This window comes from Falco biarmicus, chromosome 8 (assembly GCF_023638135.1).
Source record: "Falco biarmicus isolate bFalBia1 chromosome 8, bFalBia1.pri, whole genome shotgun sequence".
Taxonomy (NCBI): domain Eukaryota; kingdom Metazoa; phylum Chordata; class Aves; order Falconiformes; family Falconidae; genus Falco; species Falco biarmicus.
Window position 1 is genome coordinate 31,518,763 of NC_079295.1, and position 18,231 is coordinate 31,536,993.

The following is an 18,231-nucleotide window of genomic DNA, read 5'->3' on the forward strand; positions in this document are numbered from 1 at the left end:
GAGTGGCTATTACTGCTGTCCCAGCTCATAAAGTGTTTCCTTCAGGTGATACGTAATAGCTTTTTTCTTTTTTTGTTGTTGTTGTTGGCTTTTTTGTTTTGTTTTGTTTTTATTGTTTAAAAATGTGATTTCTAATCCACTGAGGATCAGTAGCATCTACTCCTTTTTATTGCAGTCTGGCTTGTTAATTTGATGAAGAGTCTGTCAGCATTTCTTTTGTGCATTTTGTTTCTTTGTGTGCTTTTAAAAAACTCCTGCTACACTGTATATTATTCAGCCATTTGTGGCTTGAAATGTTGCCTAAATGATAGCTTATGTTTCCCCATTTTCAAGCCCTAGCTTTTTATGTCTGACAACTCAAGTCTTGCAGCAATAACATCGAGTTCCTACTATGCTTAGAAAAACACCACCCATTTCAAAATATCATCTGCCACCATTTTATTGCACAATGAATAGATCTGCTTTGGAGAGTTGCAATGTTTTGTTTGACTTGTTAACTTTTTTTTGGACATGAAGTTTTTATATAAATTCCAAAATGCTTTTGCCTTTCACGTCTGATCACTTTTTGGAAAAGCCCAAGTGGAAGGTTTCTGGCTATCTTCCATGTGTAGGAGAGCCTTCAAAAAGGCCTCTCTGTATGTCCTCGTTGTACTAATATTAAGCCAGAGTTTGCAGAGACTTCACTGCTTGGAAGTACTATCTCTGTTCTGTCAGCAGCCTTATCTGTTAAATCCCAATGAGTGTGAAAAATGAGAAAAATCTGGGTTTGCTTGGCTGTTTCAACACTATGTTGAGAATGGCCAGATTGCAGAAGAAGACGATTCTCTTGGAAGCCTCAACAGCCCTGCCTCCTCATCTGTAGGCACATAGAGCTCATCTGAGTGTGTAAATAAAAATAAATAATGCAGTGAAAAAATATGCAGAGTATTTTGCTGAAGTGTTGCAGTTTTGGATTTGCCATAACTAATTTAAATCTTTTGTTGGGATTTATGCAGGCAAGGGTCAGGTTTAAGTTGTTTGTAATTTAAAGCTTTGCTGCTAGTACACCTTTTCTACTTTTATGTCCAATCATGATACCTTTTTCCTGCAAAGAAAAGTCCCTTTTATTCCCTCTTGCTTTCCTGCTTTGAAGAGAACATTTGCTTCTCCATTTATCTGAGGTAATGAGACCAGAATAGCTCTGGATTCTTTAAATCAGTCTAATTGGGCTTCTTTTAGGGTGTAGAATATTCTTTCTTTGCACAAGACTTTCATTTCTTTTTGCAGTCGCTCCATCTCGAGCACTCAATATCTTACATACTTTCTTAATTAAAAAAAAAAAAAAAAAAAAAAAGGCAAGCAATTGTCTTCCAAATAGCTGTGGTCTCTGTTCTCTTTTCCAGGCTGATTCACGGAGGGCAGCTGTTAAATGGCTTGGCGGGGCCAACTGTGATGAACGCAGCACCATTTCTTTCCACGACGTGGTTTTCTCCAGATGAACGTGCCACAGCAACAGCCATTGCGTCGCTGCTCAATTACCTGGGTGCTGCTGGCGCATTTCTGGTGGGACCTCTTGTAGTGCCATCTCCTAATGGAACATCTCACCATCTGCTGGTATCGCAGAGCAACACCGAGCACATCAAGGACCGCATTGAGGCTGTGCTGTATGCAGGTGTGGTTTAAAAATAAAATTAAAATTAAAACAAAGAAAAAAATTGAAAAATGTATGTACTTTTATGTGTGTTTGGTACCTGTGAGCCACTACCCTCTAGTGGCTGGTCTGCACAGAAGACAGTTACTGACTGATGGAAGATAATGAATTGGTAAAATGTACCATCAGAAGGGCTGATTTTTTTTGGCTTTTGTGTAGGAAAAATTTAAAGATAAACTTTTTTACAGACTGATTCCAAATGAATTATTTCAGTTGTTTGTATCAGTTGATCTTAGGAGCAATGTCTTACGAGAGTTTATGCTTTCCATGGGCTTCCAAACTGGGTTTTGGTTCTTGAATTTTCATTTAAAAAATACGTCAATGACAGGTTGGTTGTTTTTTTCCCCCTCTTGTTTCTGTAAGGATAGAATTCCAGTAGTCTTTCAGCATTAAATTCTTTCCTGCATTAAATCAGCCTGAATTTATGACTTACATATGCCTTCAAATGTGATTAGATTTATTAGTATTGAGGAATCTAACACTGAAATTAAAACTCAGTAGATTTTGTTTCTAACAAACTGCGTAATTCTTATGTGGTGAGTAATTTCAATGAAGTGAAAACAGTTTAGTGGAAAAAAACCTGACTGATATAAAATTCACCTGACACAACTTAGATTTTATGTCCTTGCTCTTTTTCATGCAGTGGCTCCTATGGCTCTTTGTGTCACTGACAAAAATTACCAGCAAGCTTTAAGGAAAAAGTGTTACTTAAGTGGCTTAAGAGTCTACGATGTGATTCTTAGTGGATATATAATTGGTTTAGCATTAAGAGCAGCTGAGCTTTACCATGTCACAGCAGTTGCACATTTGTTTGGGTTTTTCCCCCATTATAATTGCAGCATCTGAAATTCAGCCAGGAGTCAACCCTAAGTGTTCCAGAAGTCTGAAAGTATGTATACTGTGTAGTTTATACATTGCTTTATGGGACTGAGTTAGCTGTTTGTGATCACATATTCTTGGACATTATTCTTATGGAAATGTTGTCAAGTTAGTACTCCTGTTGGGTGAGGGCCGCTTTACTGTTTGTTTTAAAGAAAGTGTAGCAGAAGTTGGATTGCTATTTCATGCAAGTATTTTTGAGTAACCTGCTTTTTACTGGACTCAAGACTATTAGAACATATCTTGTGGCAGATGAAAATGGCTGGTGTCAAAGAAGGAAGAATGAAGGCAAGTCGGCTTTTGTCCTGAGGAGCAGTAGAAAAGGGGAGAAAAAAAATCTAGCAATTAGAGAAGTGCTTTAGTTCTCCCTCTCCAGATTGTCCATGGAGAGAGAAGAATTCATCTACCCTAAAGGAGTACATTTTTATGCCTCAAACCACTGTTTTGAGTCTGATAGTACTAGAAATGTTGCTTTCAGCAGCCTGTTCTCTTTCTCTTCTGAGAGGTTTTCCTAAGCATTTTCTTCAGAAACTGGGACAGATCTTGCTTGCCACTGAGGTTCAGAGGTGTGTCTTGCCTGGCCCCTGCTCAGCACAGCTCTTTCTGCCTTTCTGAGCTGGCAAGGCTTTGAGAACATCTCATAGACCTGTTTGGGATCATTGGTCCCAGCATAAGATGATCCTACAGCAGCTCTTCTGCTTCCTAGGAAATGTGTTTTGTGGGGCATCTGTAGCTCTTACTTAGTATTTGAAATTATTTAAACAGAAGTGGTTTCTTTGCAGCCGCACCTGTGGTTGTGTTGTACGGGATGCATCTTTTCAGGCACTACAACCCCTTTAGATGTTCAGGCAACGAAGAAGAGCTGGTTCATGAATGTTACTGGCCTATGGTGAGTTGCAGTGATGGTGGCAAAACATCCAACTAGTTTTAAAATTGGTAGGAACTGTCAAAGAGGAGGTTGCTTTGAATCCCTTGTGGGATTTATCTTGTCCCACCTCAGCCCTGTTTCCCCGAGAGCAGAAGGAGCAAGGTTCCCGCGGTCTGCTTCCCCATGTTCCGTTATGCCAGGTAGACTCTGGAGGTGGGAGGAAGGCTGTCTCATGGTAGTGGCTGCTTCATGGCAGTTGTACACCTCTGTTGATCTGGGGACCAAAAAAACCTGGTAAGTGTGGTAGGGGTAGTATTTGTCCTGTTAAGCAGCTGAGCAGAAAGCAAAGCTCAAATTGACTTCACAGTTTACTGGTAAAGGTGTTACAGAATGTAGCAGAACAAGGAGCTGGACCTAAAGGTCCCACTTCCCCTCTTCTTCAGCAAGGGTGGTCAGGCTTGGTATGACTTCTCCTTTCAGATACTGTGGGAAAGCTGGTTTCACAAGATAAGCACTCTGCATTTTTAATGGACTTGTGTTTGTGATAGAGCTTGTTGCTTTTGTGTGAGATAGAGTTAGATAAGCAGCCTCCAAAAGTTAGGTGACAACTTTTAAAAGGTAATGATGTGAATTGTTAACTCAAGATCACTAGCGTGCAAATTTTTCAAGGACTCAACATCAAACATGATTACAAAGCAATTCCTTGTAAACCCATTCTGAAATTGCTCTGTTAACGCCTGTCTCTTCTGTGTTTTAATAAATTGCTGTTCCTTTATCTCAAACACAGACTAAGAGCTCAGCTGAATTACCACAGCCTCTTTCAGTGTCATCTGTGTTGCTGCACATTCTGGTTCACAGCTGAAATAGTACAGATGTGGTAAATCAGGATTGAATTGTATTACCTGAATCGCATAAGGAAGCTAGAATTATTCTGGACTGCAGCCAGAGCTTTTAGTCATGTGCTTTCCTAAATATTAATGTAAAATCATTATTTGTTTAAAAAAAATTGTGTGTGTAAAGTGCCCTCATTCTCCCTTTACGTTTCAGGACAAGACTGGGAGGAGAATTTCTGGGTTTGGGTAGGCTTTTGTGCAATAGGTAGCCTATCTGAAGGAAAAAGACTTTGTGTCAGGGAGGTGTGTGTCTCTGTAAACCTGTTTTTTTTTTTCTGTTTGGGGCTTACACAGGCAGCAGGGTACCTTCTTCCTAGGCTAAGATGCAGACTTATGTGCACTTTGACAGTCACAGGTCACTGTGATGTGGTACCCTGCTTTTGTGAAGCATTCCAGATTCACACCTCAACAAGAGATATACACGGCTCTGTTTCTGCACATTAATTTACGCTGACTTGCCCAGTTCAGAGTGCTTTGCTGCATCCGTTGTGCTGCTGAGAAGCCAGCAGCTCCTGTGGAAGATCTCCACTTTTGTGACTGCAGCTCCCTTGGTCTCAGTATTGACCTGTTTCTTGCCTTTTCTCCTTTGCTGCTTTTGCTCTCTGCTTACAACCTAGAACTTGTCTGGGGAATATCTTTTTCTTTATCTAGTCTAGTAGAGTAAATGATGATGGAGATAAAGGCATGGGGTTCCTAATGGGGAAGGAATACAGCATGTAAGAGTCAGACATGTTTGACAGTACCTGGGCTTTTGATAGAGATGCAAGTGTGATACACAAAGCTAAGATAGCACTGAAGACTTCTGTGCGTCAATAGAAGGTGCCGCTTTAGTTTCCAAAGTGAATTCTGCTCTTTACTTTTGTGCATGAGGGCAGTGCTTGTGAAGCAAATTTATTGGCCTGGAAAGTATAACACTAGGAAACATTAAAGAGTTGCAAGAAGGTACTACAAGGACTGCATGCTGAATTTAATAATTATTAAAAAAAAAAAAAAGTGTTACTATACTGCTTCTACTTCAGCGATTTGACTGGCAGGAATCTTGAGGCAACCCATAGAAGAGACCCCAGATGGCCACCTTATAAAATATTACTCTGACTTAAAAAAAAAATAAATTAAAAAATCAGCATGTTTTACATTCTTTAGAAAAAGACCTAGCCTCTCCCCTTGCAGTGTTGCAGTATAAGGAAATTAAATAATAAACACCCCAGACAAAGTTTATGGGGCGGTGTGGTCACATTCTTGTTGGCTATATCTGTCTGCAGTTTGAAATCTTCCTTTAGTATGTGATTAAAGGTGCGTATGCATGTAGATATGTATACCTATAAACCTCTATGTAGACCTCGATGCTGGAGAAGGTGAAAAACAGCTTTTGGCAAGCCTTGCTTCCCTGTCTAGTATCATCCTGTAGTGACAAAGCATCACGTCCCTTTCTTAGATCTGGGATGATCAGTTATGGCCAGTTCTTTATTCACGGCTCATGGTCTCAAAAACAATGTACACAAAGATAGAAATTAATCTGTTTTCTAGAGAACAGGAGATATAGTGAGAAGGTCTAATTAAAGTGTCCTTGACCCTCAAAACACGCAATTAGACCACAGCGAAAAGACACCACGTAATTCAAAATGAATCCTTTAATATTTGGTAGTGAAGAATGGCATTGTCACATTCCTGGTATGCCTTCAAAAGAAATTTAGTGTAGACGTTTTTCTGTATACCGAATAGAAGCATTCATTTCCCTTCCCCATCTCCAGCTGATCTATTTAGACTCTGAATGTTATTTACTTTTCAGCTTCCTGAATTTATTTTCTTCTGGTTTAGCAGAAGAGCTGGAAAAGTGCCATGTTCATATTGATTTATTAAAAAAGAGAAGAAAAAAGAAAATCAACGCAATTGAGTATCCAGCTCTGCTGGAATTTATTTGTGGTGTCGGTGAACACTTCTTTGTTACAAGATCACAGGTTCTTTTAAGATAACACACTTCAGCTATACATTTTTCTCTCCAGCAGCAAAGAATCATGTTTTCAAAGGGGATAGGAAAAATACTGGGATTGAGGACTGTGGAGAACATGATATATGTTGTAAAAGGCCTGTAAAACAAATTAATTAGACTGACTGTGGGTAGAGGTATTTTTCCTCAGAATGTCTGATCACAGGGCTTGCTGAGTATTTTCTGTGAAGTACTCATCACTTTTCAAGTTCAGGTCCAAACTTCTGCTATGCAATTTTTCAAATATCTAGAATACCTGCTGCTGAACAAGAGGAGCATCTGCTAACAGCTGTATTCTTTAATTTTTCTCCCTGTTACTTGTGCTCTTTCTATTTCTGAGCCATGGCTGCTCCTAACTTTTATCTTTTTATTCTGTTGCCATGTAATACTGTTTGTGTCTGAGATGCTGCCTTGCTTGACCTTTTGTTTGCCTTCATTATCCCATGTGCCGAGTAAATATCATTCCATGCCCTGGGGCTTCCCCAGTCCCATCTGTTTAAAGTCTCTAGCATGCTGTTACCTGCACTGCGTTACTTCCATCGTTACTTCCATTGCAAGGAAACGTGGCCAAATCTTCATAACACAGCTCTTTCTAAAGAGAAAATGCAAAAGCTTTCCTTTTGCTTCACTGAGTTCCCCATGTGTGAGCCTGGTTCGCTGCAGCTCCTGTCACTGGCATGCACTGCTGGTATTTCTCCATCTCATTGATTCTCCATCTTAATTTGAAATCTTGCTTGGGGAGGAAAAAAAGAAATTCTTCAAGTTGCAGAGTTCTGTTGTCAGCAGTAAACACTTGTTGTGGGATTTATTTATTGGAGGTTGGCTGATAATAATGCTGTACCAAAATAAGTCTTTTGATGCTAACTTCTGTTCTTGGTTTTGTTTTTCTTTGCCCTCTTGTTTAGAATTTGGAATGGTTTCCCTGATTTTTTCTGCAGCGTTGGCCTACTTCCCCTCACGCCCTCCATTCCCGCCCAGCGTGGCTGCGGCAAGTCAACGGCTCAGCTACAGGAGAAGTTTTTGCAGACTCTTAAGGTAGGTCCTCATTGGGTTTCCACTTCAAAGCAGATCAGTATCTAAATAAGTAAAAACAAGTACACTTTAATCTTCTCATTGAGTTTGGTTTGTAGTGCTTTTAAACAAAATAAAATTAAATAATAATGCTGAGACATAAAAGGATACTAACTGCTAAAAAGCAGACATTAAATTTTAAGTCACTGGGTATATCTCAAGCCTTCATGTCAGAGTCCTTCAGCACCACCACTGCTTTAATCATCCTGTTAGCACAGCTTTTCTTAAGTGGTGCTTCTGTTACATCAAATTATACAAGATTGTTAACAGTGTGCATACTGCTAGGTGTGAGATAACAACACTGGGCCTAACTAACTAATAGCCTGCTTTCTTCTATTCTTACCTGTATTGGGATGAATTTGGGGTTTGCTTGTCATTCAAAGGATATTCGGCTGCTTTTGTTCAGCTGTGGGAGCAATGAATGAGCTACCTGAAACCATTATATGAGCTATCTGAAACCATTATATGATCTATTAAATCTTATTAATTATATGTAAAAATGTCATATGGGAATAGGAGAAGTGTCTCCAGATGTGTTTCTGGACAGGATCAAAGGCGAGATAGTTTCCTTTAAATTTTTAAGTTAAAAAAAAAAAAAAAAAAAAAGGTTATAGAGAAAGTGACATGTCCAGCTTTGCAACTTCTCATACTTGGGCTCTTTTGGTAAGACACAGTCCTGCCCCCCCTACAGTGTTTGTAGAGTATCTTGTGTAATGGGAATCTGATCTCAGAAGAACAGCTAAAGCAACTGTAATATTAATGTTGAGCAATTGCAGAGGCCTGTGCCCTGTATGTGATACTGCACAGATGAACTTCCTGGGACAAAGAACAACCGCTCCCATGGTGCAGAGTGTGGCTGACTTCACTGGGGGGTGTCACACCCATGCTGTAGTTGTTTCTTGGGTGATGTAGTGTCGGTCCTTCTCTGCAGAACTGCTTTCCAGCTGGTCAATCCCTAGCCCGTACTGGTGCATGGGGTTATTCCTCCCCAGGTGCAGGACCCTACACTTGCCTTTGCTGAACTTTACTAGATTCCTCTCTGTCCAACTCTCCAGCCTGTCCAGGTGTCTCTGAATGGCAGTGCGGCCTCCTGGTGTATCAGACACTCCTTCCAGCTTTGTGTCATCAACAAACATGCTGAGGGGACACTGTCCCTTCATCCAGGTCACTGATGAATAAGTTGAACGTGACTGGACCCAGTGCTGACCCCTGGGGAGCACCACTAGCTACAGGCCTCCAGCTAGACTCTGTGCCACTCATCACAGCGCTCTGAGCTCTGCCACTCAGCCTGTTCTCAATCCACTTCACTGTCCATGCAGCTAACCCACACTTCCTGAGCTTACCTAGGAGGGTGCTGTGGAAGACGGTGTCAAAAACCTTGGTTGCTGAAGTCAAAGTAGACAACATCCACTGCTCTCCCCTCATCTACCCGGCCAGACATTCCATCATAGAAGGCTATTAAGTTGGTCAGGCATGTTTTCCCCTTGGTGAATCCATGTTGACTGTTCCTTGTGACCACCTTTTCCTCTACATGCTTAGAGATGACATCCAGAATGAGTGAGTGGTTCCATCACCATTCCAGGGATGGAGGTGAGGCTGACTGGTCTGTAGTTTCCTGGGTTCTCCTTGCCCTTTTTGAAAGCTGGAGCGACACTGGCTTTCCTCCAGGCCTCGGGCACCTCTCTTGTTCTCCTTGACCTTTCAGACATAACAGAGAGTGGCTTGGCAATAACATGTGCCAGCTCACTCAGCACTCAGGGGTGCATCCTGTCGGGGCCCAAGGATTTGTGGGTGTCAGATTTGCCTAAATGATCTCTAACCTAATTCTCCTTGACCAAGGGAAAGTCTTCCTTTCTCCAGACATTTTCTCTCGCCTCCAGGGTCTAGGATTCCTGTGGGGTGGCCTTAGCAGCAAAGACTGAAGCAAAGAAGGCATTCCTTGTCGTCCTTTGTCACCAAGGCACCCACCTCATTCAGCAGTGGGCCCACATTTTCCCTAGTCATCCTTTTACTACTGATGTACCCGATGAAGCCCTTCTGTTGTCCTTGACCTCCCTCACTGGATTTAATTCCAAACAGACCTTAGCCTTCCTTGTCATATCCCTGCATGTTCTGACCACATCCCTATATTCCTCCCAAGTGGCCTCTCCCTTTTTCCACAACCTGTAAACTTCCTTCTTCTGTTTGAGGTTTGCCAGAAGCAACTTGCTGATCCATGCAGGTGTCCTGCCCCCTTTGCTTGATCTCCTACTCATGGGGATGCATCCATCTTGAGCTTGGAGGAAGTGATGCTGGAATATTAGCCAGCTCTCTTGGACCCCCCACCTTCTAGAGCCCTAACTCGTGGGATTCCTCCAAGTAGGTCCTTGAAGAGGCCGAAGTTAACTCTCCTGAAGTCCAGGGTTGCAATCCTACTTACTGCCCTGCTTCCTCCACACAGGATCCTGAGCTCCACCATCGCATGGTCAGTGAAGCCGAGGCTGCCCCCAACATTCACATCCCCAACTAGTCCTTCTTTGTTAGTACAAGGTCCAGCAGCACACATCACCTCACTGGCTTCTCCACTACATCTGTCAAAAAGTTATCCTCAGCGCTGTGCAGGAACGCCCTGGACTCTGTGTCTAGCTGTGTTTCTTTTGAGCAGATATCGGGGTCGTTGAAGTCCCCCATGAGAACCAGGGCCTGTGACCATGAGGCTACCTCCAGCTGTCTGTAGAAGGCCTCGTTGACTTCCTCCTCCTCATCAGGTGGCCTGTAGCAAACACCCATAACAGTGTCACCCATGTTGGTCTGCCCCTTAACCTTTACCTATAAGCTCTCGACTCATTCTGCATCTACCCTTAGGCAGAGCTCAGTATGTTTCAGTCGCTCCCTCACACCACCTCACCTTGCTGGCCTGTCTTCCCTAAAAAGTGCATAGCCATCCATGGCAGCATTCTAGTCATGCAAGCTATCCCACCGTGTCTCTGTACCTGCAATGAGATCATGGCCTTGTGACTGCATACAGATCTCTAATTCTTCCTGTTTAGTCCCGATGCTGCATGCGTCAGTGTACAGCAATTTCAGAGAGGTAATCGAGCGTGCAGGTTTCCCAGGAGGAGTGCAACAGGATTCGCCATAGCCATACACATCCTTGAGGTGGTTGGCCTGCTGGCTGTCATCTTGGGAGGCAGCTGAGGAACATTGATTGCTGGTCTGGTTGGCCTGGCTTATTCCCCACTTGGATGTGATGGCATGAGCACTGCCACTTTGGACCCCGACCCCTGAGTCCTTCAGTTTAAAGCCTGCCTCACCAAGCTGGCCAGCCTGTTGCCAAAGATACCCTTGCCTCTTCTAGAGAGGTGGATCCCATTGCTCCCTAACAGGCTGTAGTCAGAGAATGTCCTGTTGTCATAGAAGCTAAAACCCTCACAACAGCACTAGCCATAAAGCCAGAAACTGATTTACATTATATGTCTTACTTCCCTTGTTGTTGTTGAGGGGTTTTTTTTCTTTTGTTTTTGGAGGCTTTTTTTTTTTCCAGTTTTGCGGGAGTAAACACTTGACTAGATGCTTAATCCTGTGTGTTCATCCTGAAGCAGAGTGGCAACTGGGGGGAAGTGTGAGTACAGCTGGCTGGTTAGTCTGCCAAGTGACCTACTCAGAATATTAAAAAATAGCAATTCCCATAAGGACTCTTAGCACACACAGTAATGCTGTTATGCACCCAAGCTGGTGTGTGGTGAGACCCTGCCTGAGGGCTGTGTTGTAAAAATGTTACTGTTGAACAGAAATCCAAAAAGCAACTGCCTCCACAGGTGAAATATAAAATTTCTGTTGACAGTACTCCATTTGGGAGCTTTGTAACCATTAGATTCCTTGTTCAAAGTGTTGTAAACAGTGGACCTGAGATACTGGTAAGGTCAGGAACTAAACAGCAAAGCTGGCTTACTATTCACCGTTGATGAAACTTAAGAAAACTGGATGCTTAAATAATGAGCATGGTTTATAGTGTCTCCAATAACCAAGAGGTTTTTAACAATGCAGTCAGGTAGGTCATTATACCTCGCTTCCCCCTGGTCTTTATGCATTCTTCCATGCTGCCCCTTATCAAAGGCACTTCTTCATTCCTCTGTACATGAAACAATCAACAGTTTATCATTAAACCCACTTATCTTGGGGAGCCTTTCAGCAACAATCCATCAAGCAAGGGGGGTTTATAAAAGAAAAAAGGTATCTGCCGTGCTTCAAGGAAATCCATCATCTGGTTCACTAGGCTTCTAAGCTCTGTTGCCTGCCTAATCTAGGCTTCATAATTCTTGTGCACAGAGAGCCTTTCTTTTGACTTATTGGTGTAGACCGAAGGTAATCAGCTGATGAGTACCAGGAAATCATGATTTCCACTTACTGCAGACTTACCCTCTGCTGTAAGAACTGTCTGCAAGGCATTTAGGATGTGTGTGATCTGGTGGGCTGACCCAACTATGCACCAAAAAACATCCATGGGAATTGATACGTTCGTAATTTTCCTCTTCTCTCCCTCCAGGCTGCAGTTTGATTACTTGGAATTAAAGCTGCGTAACATAACTTTACCATTGAATTCATTGACCTTTTCCCTTGGATGCCAAAGGGATCTATCACATCCCTTGCAACTTCCACACTCCTTCAGGCCTTCAGGTCCTTGAGCAGGCATTTTCATGAGCTGCTTCTTGTGGAGTTGTATTATACATATCTTCCTAGGGTCAACCATTTCCTATAGACAGTTTCCTTGGGATTTGCTTAGGAACTTGGTCCTTCCTCTTGATTTGAAGGATTCCTGCTTCTGACAGATTATAATGATTAGCTGATCTCCAATTATCTCCTGATACCACCACTCTCAGTCTGCAGTGGGAGACAACAGATTAGTCATGATTTGGGAGCTAAGCCCAAATCTTTTAACAGTCTATCACACACTGTGACAAGTGTAGTTTGAATTTCCTTTAGAAAAAGTATGGTGCCCTTTCTTAGTTTGGGTGAAGCAAATATGACTTCTCCCCCCACCGCCTCCCATTTCAGAATAAGCCACAAATTTCCATGGAAAAATTCTAGTACAAGTAAATAGTTAATAAATCTCAAAATCTGCATTAAGAAATCATATAGTGATTTTTGCTTTGAAGTAATCAGATGCTTTTAGCTGGTTACATGCCTTTTACATTTTCCAGACACTAAGTAAGCAATTTGAAATTTCATAACAGGGTTTTTGTGTATCATTATTTCTTTAATGAAACTTTCATATGACATCATCATCTAGTGATGGGAGCTGCTCAGATTGTGCCTGATGTTAATAGGAACTGTCAAAGTTATTCTGAAAATGGTGACTGACTTTGATGGGGCTCCCCTCTGAACCAGCCTGTCTTACAGATTCTAGTGGCGTTAAGTATGTTTCTGAAAAAACAGAAGAAAAAAACAATTTGTATTCCAGCAGAATTGTTTAACAGAGAGGCTAATGCTGATATCCTGTCATAAGGGCTGATACATGGAAAACAGTGTGGATTCACCAACTGATGATGTGACAGACAGCACATTTTTCTATTTTCGGTGGAGCTATTGCAAAATTGCAAAAACAAATACAAGTGTATGGAGCCATGAGAAGCGGAGCTGCTACTTAAGATGTATGTTTCAAATAGCTTTGGTACTTAATGTAGATAGTGCTGTCTGTTGCTGGAGAAGGTGACAGAATGAGATGTGGTGATCGGTGCTGCTTTGTCACTGTTATGCACCCTTTCTCCTAGTCACCTTCCTTTGGAGGCTAGGCAGGGTGGCAGCCTCTGTCACTGGAGGATGTCATGATGCAGAGCTGGTTCCTCTAGCATTGGTACTAGGAATTGGACATGGCACAGAGCAGCTATCCCACGTGCCAGTCTGTCTTATTGCTTGAGTTACAGGAGACAAATACGCCACAGGAGATCTCGATCAAGTAAGCTACAAAGTACTCACCCCTCAAAAGTAGTTCTTTACTGAAGATGAGGTTCAGATAGCCAAAGATTTTTAATACTGAGCACGTGTTACTTTGGAAGAGCGCATTCAGGCATCTTTTCTCTTTGCAGTCTACAACATGGCTATATAACATCCATGCAAAATAGGCACTTTCCCTTTTAATTTATTCTACAGATGTTGAATTAGCCTTTGCATGGATAGCATTAAATAGCATTGGGAAACCTGCCTTAAGAAATGGCAAGTTGATAGAAGATAGACTAGGCTAAGAGTATGGCATTTGTAAGAGACGGAAAAAAAAGTTGTCAGGAAGACAGCAAACACTTTAGTGTTCAGAAGAACATAAGCAGTGTGTAGAAGAGCTGAAAGTTTGGGAGTTGTTTTTCTTTGCATTAAAAAAAATAAATGTGACACGAATGATACTGAAAGAGGAGGATATATTCATGTGATAGAAATGCGTTATTCAAGAAGAGGATGTGTGAATAAGAACAGTGCAAAAAAATGCTGGCTGGTGTGCTGTGCATGGATCTTCTAGGGGACTAAAACAGCATAAGCTGCAAACCTCTGAATATTCAATTTTGGAAAGTATTTGAAGCTCTCTGTCTCCCTCTTGGCTTTCATAACTGTGTGCTATCAAGTTGCCGCTGCATGCCAAGGAACTGGTACTGATCAGGATCAATTTTATGTAAATTGTGGCTCCCCCCATTCTCAAACAATTTGTGGTTACACAGATATCCCGTGGGATAACCTTGGAATCACTGTAAAATCTCTTCACTCTAAAATATCACTGTTGCAGAGTTTAAAGTATATTTTCTGGTTTTATCCCCAAATTGAAACATTTTGGAGGAAAATTGGATGTCTTAGCAAAGATTTCACATTTGCTTTCGGTTATGGTGTGTGTGGGAAATTCGTGGTGGTATTTGTCTGCCAGCTCCTGTTTAGCTGCATACGATGAAGATGATGACACAGCTTTGACTGCTTCATCTTCACTGAATACTAAAGGTTGAATAATTTTAATTGGGAGGAAAAAAAAAACCCACATTGACTGTTTAAAGCAGAATGTTATACTTGTCTCTGGTTTTTGACAGTTCAAACTGTCAAAATTTTCCACTCTTGCAACTGTACCCATCTCATTCCCAGACCTTTCCCTGCCTTTCACCAAAATAAAGAGAAGTAAAACACTTAAAAAAAAAAAAAGTACAGTTCAAAAAGTATTAATCTCTGATTTTATTCTTGAAATGCACTTTTTGTCCTTTACATTAGTGCTTATTGCTCCTAACATACACTTAAGCTAAGTAGGTTGCCCATGCAAATGGATGGAAGAATTGTTTGCAGAAATAAGAAACACATGAGCCCAGCATGTTACAAAAATATTTGAACTGCATGGATAGACTGGCTGGTTTTTTTATTATTATTGTAGTGCTAAGGCAGTAACGTCTTAGCCACTGGAATTTCAGTGACATGGACAGATACCTTTCTTGTTTTTCCTGGCTCACTCATTCTTCAGACCTTGGGTATTTTTCTTGATGGGCAGAATATAGATTCTAGGGTGTCATTTACTCTAGCAGCTAATCTTGGTGTAATTTCTAATATAAACTGCAACTAATTGCCTGTGTTTTGTCTTTGCAGCAATTTCCGATTCTTGATGATTGCTTTAGCCTATGCTATACCACTGGGTGTTTTCTCTGGCTGGTCTGGTGTTCTGGATTTGATATTAACACCAGTTCATGTAAGCCAAGTAAGTATCTACTGACTGATAATCTGCAGCAATTTTGTAAGTGCTATAGTTTTATTTTGCACTAGCATACAATTTTACCAGGTTTTTATGTTTAAGCTGGTATTAATACATATGGACCACTTTTCTCCTGAAATTTTAAACAAAATAAACTGTAGCTTTGGCATCCCAAACCATCATGATTCTCCCTGCTGACTCTCCACCAGTGGTGGGTATTTTCAGAACTGTACACACCTTTTGATAAGAAGGAAGAGGCAGGTAGACAAAAAGGGAATATTGTTGGCTTCTGCACCTTTAGTAAAAGAAAATAATGTTTACCAAGTGGAAACGGTGAAGTGGGGAGGAGAGGATTTCTAGGCTTTTGGTAGTTTTATAAAAGTCCAGAGGACATTACTCAGATTCTATAGAGAGATCACATTTAGAGCATAGGCTACGTAGTCATATTTTCTTTTAGTGAATTTATTTCTTTTTTTGAATGTCCTAGAAAATGTCTTGCCCTTCAGATTGTTGTTGGGGGCTGTTGCTAGCAATTTGCAGCTCCTGTACACCATTTGTTTTGAAAGTAACATCTTATCATCTTATTTTCTCAGCTTTAACACATTTCTCTGTTTTTGTTTTGTTTTGGTTTTCCTGTCAGGTAGATGCAGGCTGGATTGGATTTTGGTCTATAGTTGGAGGTTGTGTTGTTGGCATAGCAATGGCAAGGTAGGAATAATTACAGATCCTTCATTTCTTCAACTGTGATTGTCATTTAGCTTATTCTCTTAATAACATCTTTTTTATTTTAGCTCTCATCTTCTAGAAATCTGAAATGGAAAATGCATTCTGGTGTTGTGATGTGTTTCTTGTAGAGCAGTAATTTGTGTATTCCATGTTGGTTGCTGGGGGTTGAGAACTCCACATGCATATACCTCAGTTTGGCAATTCATGCTGTTACTCCTGACAAGTGCTTCCTGTGTGCTTCTCTTAAGCACAGTTCTTGTGAATTCAGCTGCCTGATATGAGAGAGAACCTGTTGCAGCACATTTGGAAAGCACTGATGAAATTAGTGTCTGTCTCCTTCCATCAACACTTTTGGGCATATTGATTCCTGAAGGGATATTGGGAATGTAGCCCAGGCAGCCTACCCACAATAACATTACGTTCCTCTACAGAGAAATTAGTCTGGGCCCATTTTGGCCCAGGTTGCTGGATTCCTGTATGGCCTAACTATTGTTTGCTGTACTGCTGTGGGCTACAGTATGGGTGTACCTACCCTCTTTATATATCCAAACACAGCTCTGTCTGGCTGCCATGAATGCTGATGACATGGGGAGCAGAAAAGCAAGAAATGTATTGCCCTTCCAAAAGGCTGCTGCATTTTCTTCATTGAGATCCCCTTTTCAAAAAGGGGCAGGGGGAGTGAGAAAAAGTCTTTCAGGGGGTACTTGAGCAGTGACTTTATAAAAACTGCTTAAAACAAATAACGTTCCCCTAATATATCTAAGCATTCTTCTGGCTTCTGTGTCCAGTCTTCAGACCCCAGCTCTGCAGTGAGTTTAGCAAGAGTGCAGGGGACTGTCATCGTTGCAGTCATTGTGGGATTGTGAAAACACAGAGACATCTTTTTAGGACAGAAATTGAAGCGCTCTTTTCCCCACTTGCTGTGCATCATCAGAGTACACAATGCATAAAGAAATGTGAGGTTTGTCATCCTGACATTTTTCGGGCTGCCTAGCAACTGTGACAGAGGGAGAAGAAATAACTCCTGACCTAGGGAAAAGAAGTACTTCCGTCTGCTCCAGTTGCAGGCCAAAGGACTTAATCTACTGAAATGAAGTTCACACCCTGATTTCCTCTAAAAAGGAAGATTTTGATTAGCTAAACTCAGATATGAGGTTTTCTCGCTAAGAGAAGTACTTGTTTAAAATGAACTGCTGTAGAAGACACAGATGCTGTAGCAGGTTACATGCTGAAAGAGGGTAGCATGCCAGTTTCATCTTTTCCATCATGAGTTAATCTCTGGTATATTTGCAGCAATTCAATGGTAGAGGGGCACCCTTAGCAGCTCACTTACCTTTGTTAGGGAAGAACCTGCTGACTCAATGCCAACATGCAAATCTCAACTTTTATGGTATATTAGTTTATTTAATATATTGCCTGGGTTAGGTTTTGGGAACTGCTGACAGTTTCTTTAACTGCTTCAAAATTGATTTCAAACCTTGTTGAATACCAGTATTTTGTAGCATTCAGAGCTTTGCTTTTGAGTAAATTAGAAAAATACCAATAGACTGTCTCCAAATATGTCTTTCTAACTTGGGCAATGCACAGTTCAAATGGGAGGGTTTGCATACAGAAAAGGAGGGAGGAGGTGATTTGTCACTCCTGATGGATGACTCTCCCTCCTAGGCCTATTCAGCATTTATCTGTGTAGGGTTGAATCAATGACGAGCCTGACTGTGATCTGCTGAAAGTTGTAATTAGGAAAATTAAGTAATGATTCTTGTCAAGGCTGACAAGTTGATATATTTCAGTGTCAGAATTGTGATTTGCCAAGCAAGCAGCTCTCTCCCTTAACCAACTCTCAAGAAGCTGTTGGTTTTTGGTTGTTTTCTTTTCTTTTTTTTTTTTTCCTGCTTATTTATCAAAGCAAAATTGATGCAGTTTAGGAATTTGCTCCTTCCATTTTTGTCAATGCAGATTCTGCCATTTAGAACTGTGACAACCTGAGCCTTGCCCTGGAGCATTTGCTCCTGCACGTCACAGTAGGTGTTAAATCATCTATATTTAAAATAATGCCCAGTTTGGAAATTTATCTAGCTCATTTTCAAAATGGTGCAAGTTTTCCTCAGCACAATACATAAATCCTCCTGCTCTCCACCCACTGCTGTCCTGGTAGCCGTGAACTTAGATATGTTTAACTAATTTGTGTGATGCGTTTTTATAATTGAAAAGCCTGGGCTATTTTGGGCAGCTGGCAGGTGCTGTACCCTTTGCTGGCAGCTTTCAAATGATAATGGTTTGAAGAAAAGCAGTGTCAAAGAGCAACATGCATATCATTGCAAGGAAACATAAATCTATTTCCTTTTCTCAGGTATTTTTTTTCCCACATGTGCTAATGATCATAGATACTTCCGAGGTTTTTGTCCTCTGTGGCTCAGTTTTTCTTTCTGCTTT

General features: G+C 41.3%; 1 protein-coding gene across 1 annotated transcript in view; it reads left to right on the top strand.

Annotated features, from left to right (window-relative positions):
• Positions 1 to 18,231, top strand: part of SLC49A4 (solute carrier family 49 member 4) — a 74,200-nt gene that overhangs the window by 31,130 nt on the left and 24,839 nt on the right. Inside the window, exons 3-6 of the mRNA XM_056348040.1 lie at positions 1,383 to 1,651; positions 7,223 to 7,352; positions 14,970 to 15,078; positions 15,713 to 15,780. Coding sequence (XP_056204015.1) covers positions 1,383 to 1,651; positions 7,223 to 7,352; positions 14,970 to 15,078; positions 15,713 to 15,780 — 576 coding nt within the window. The remainder of the gene's footprint in view (positions 1 to 1,382; positions 1,652 to 7,222; positions 7,353 to 14,969; positions 15,079 to 15,712; positions 15,781 to 18,231) is intronic.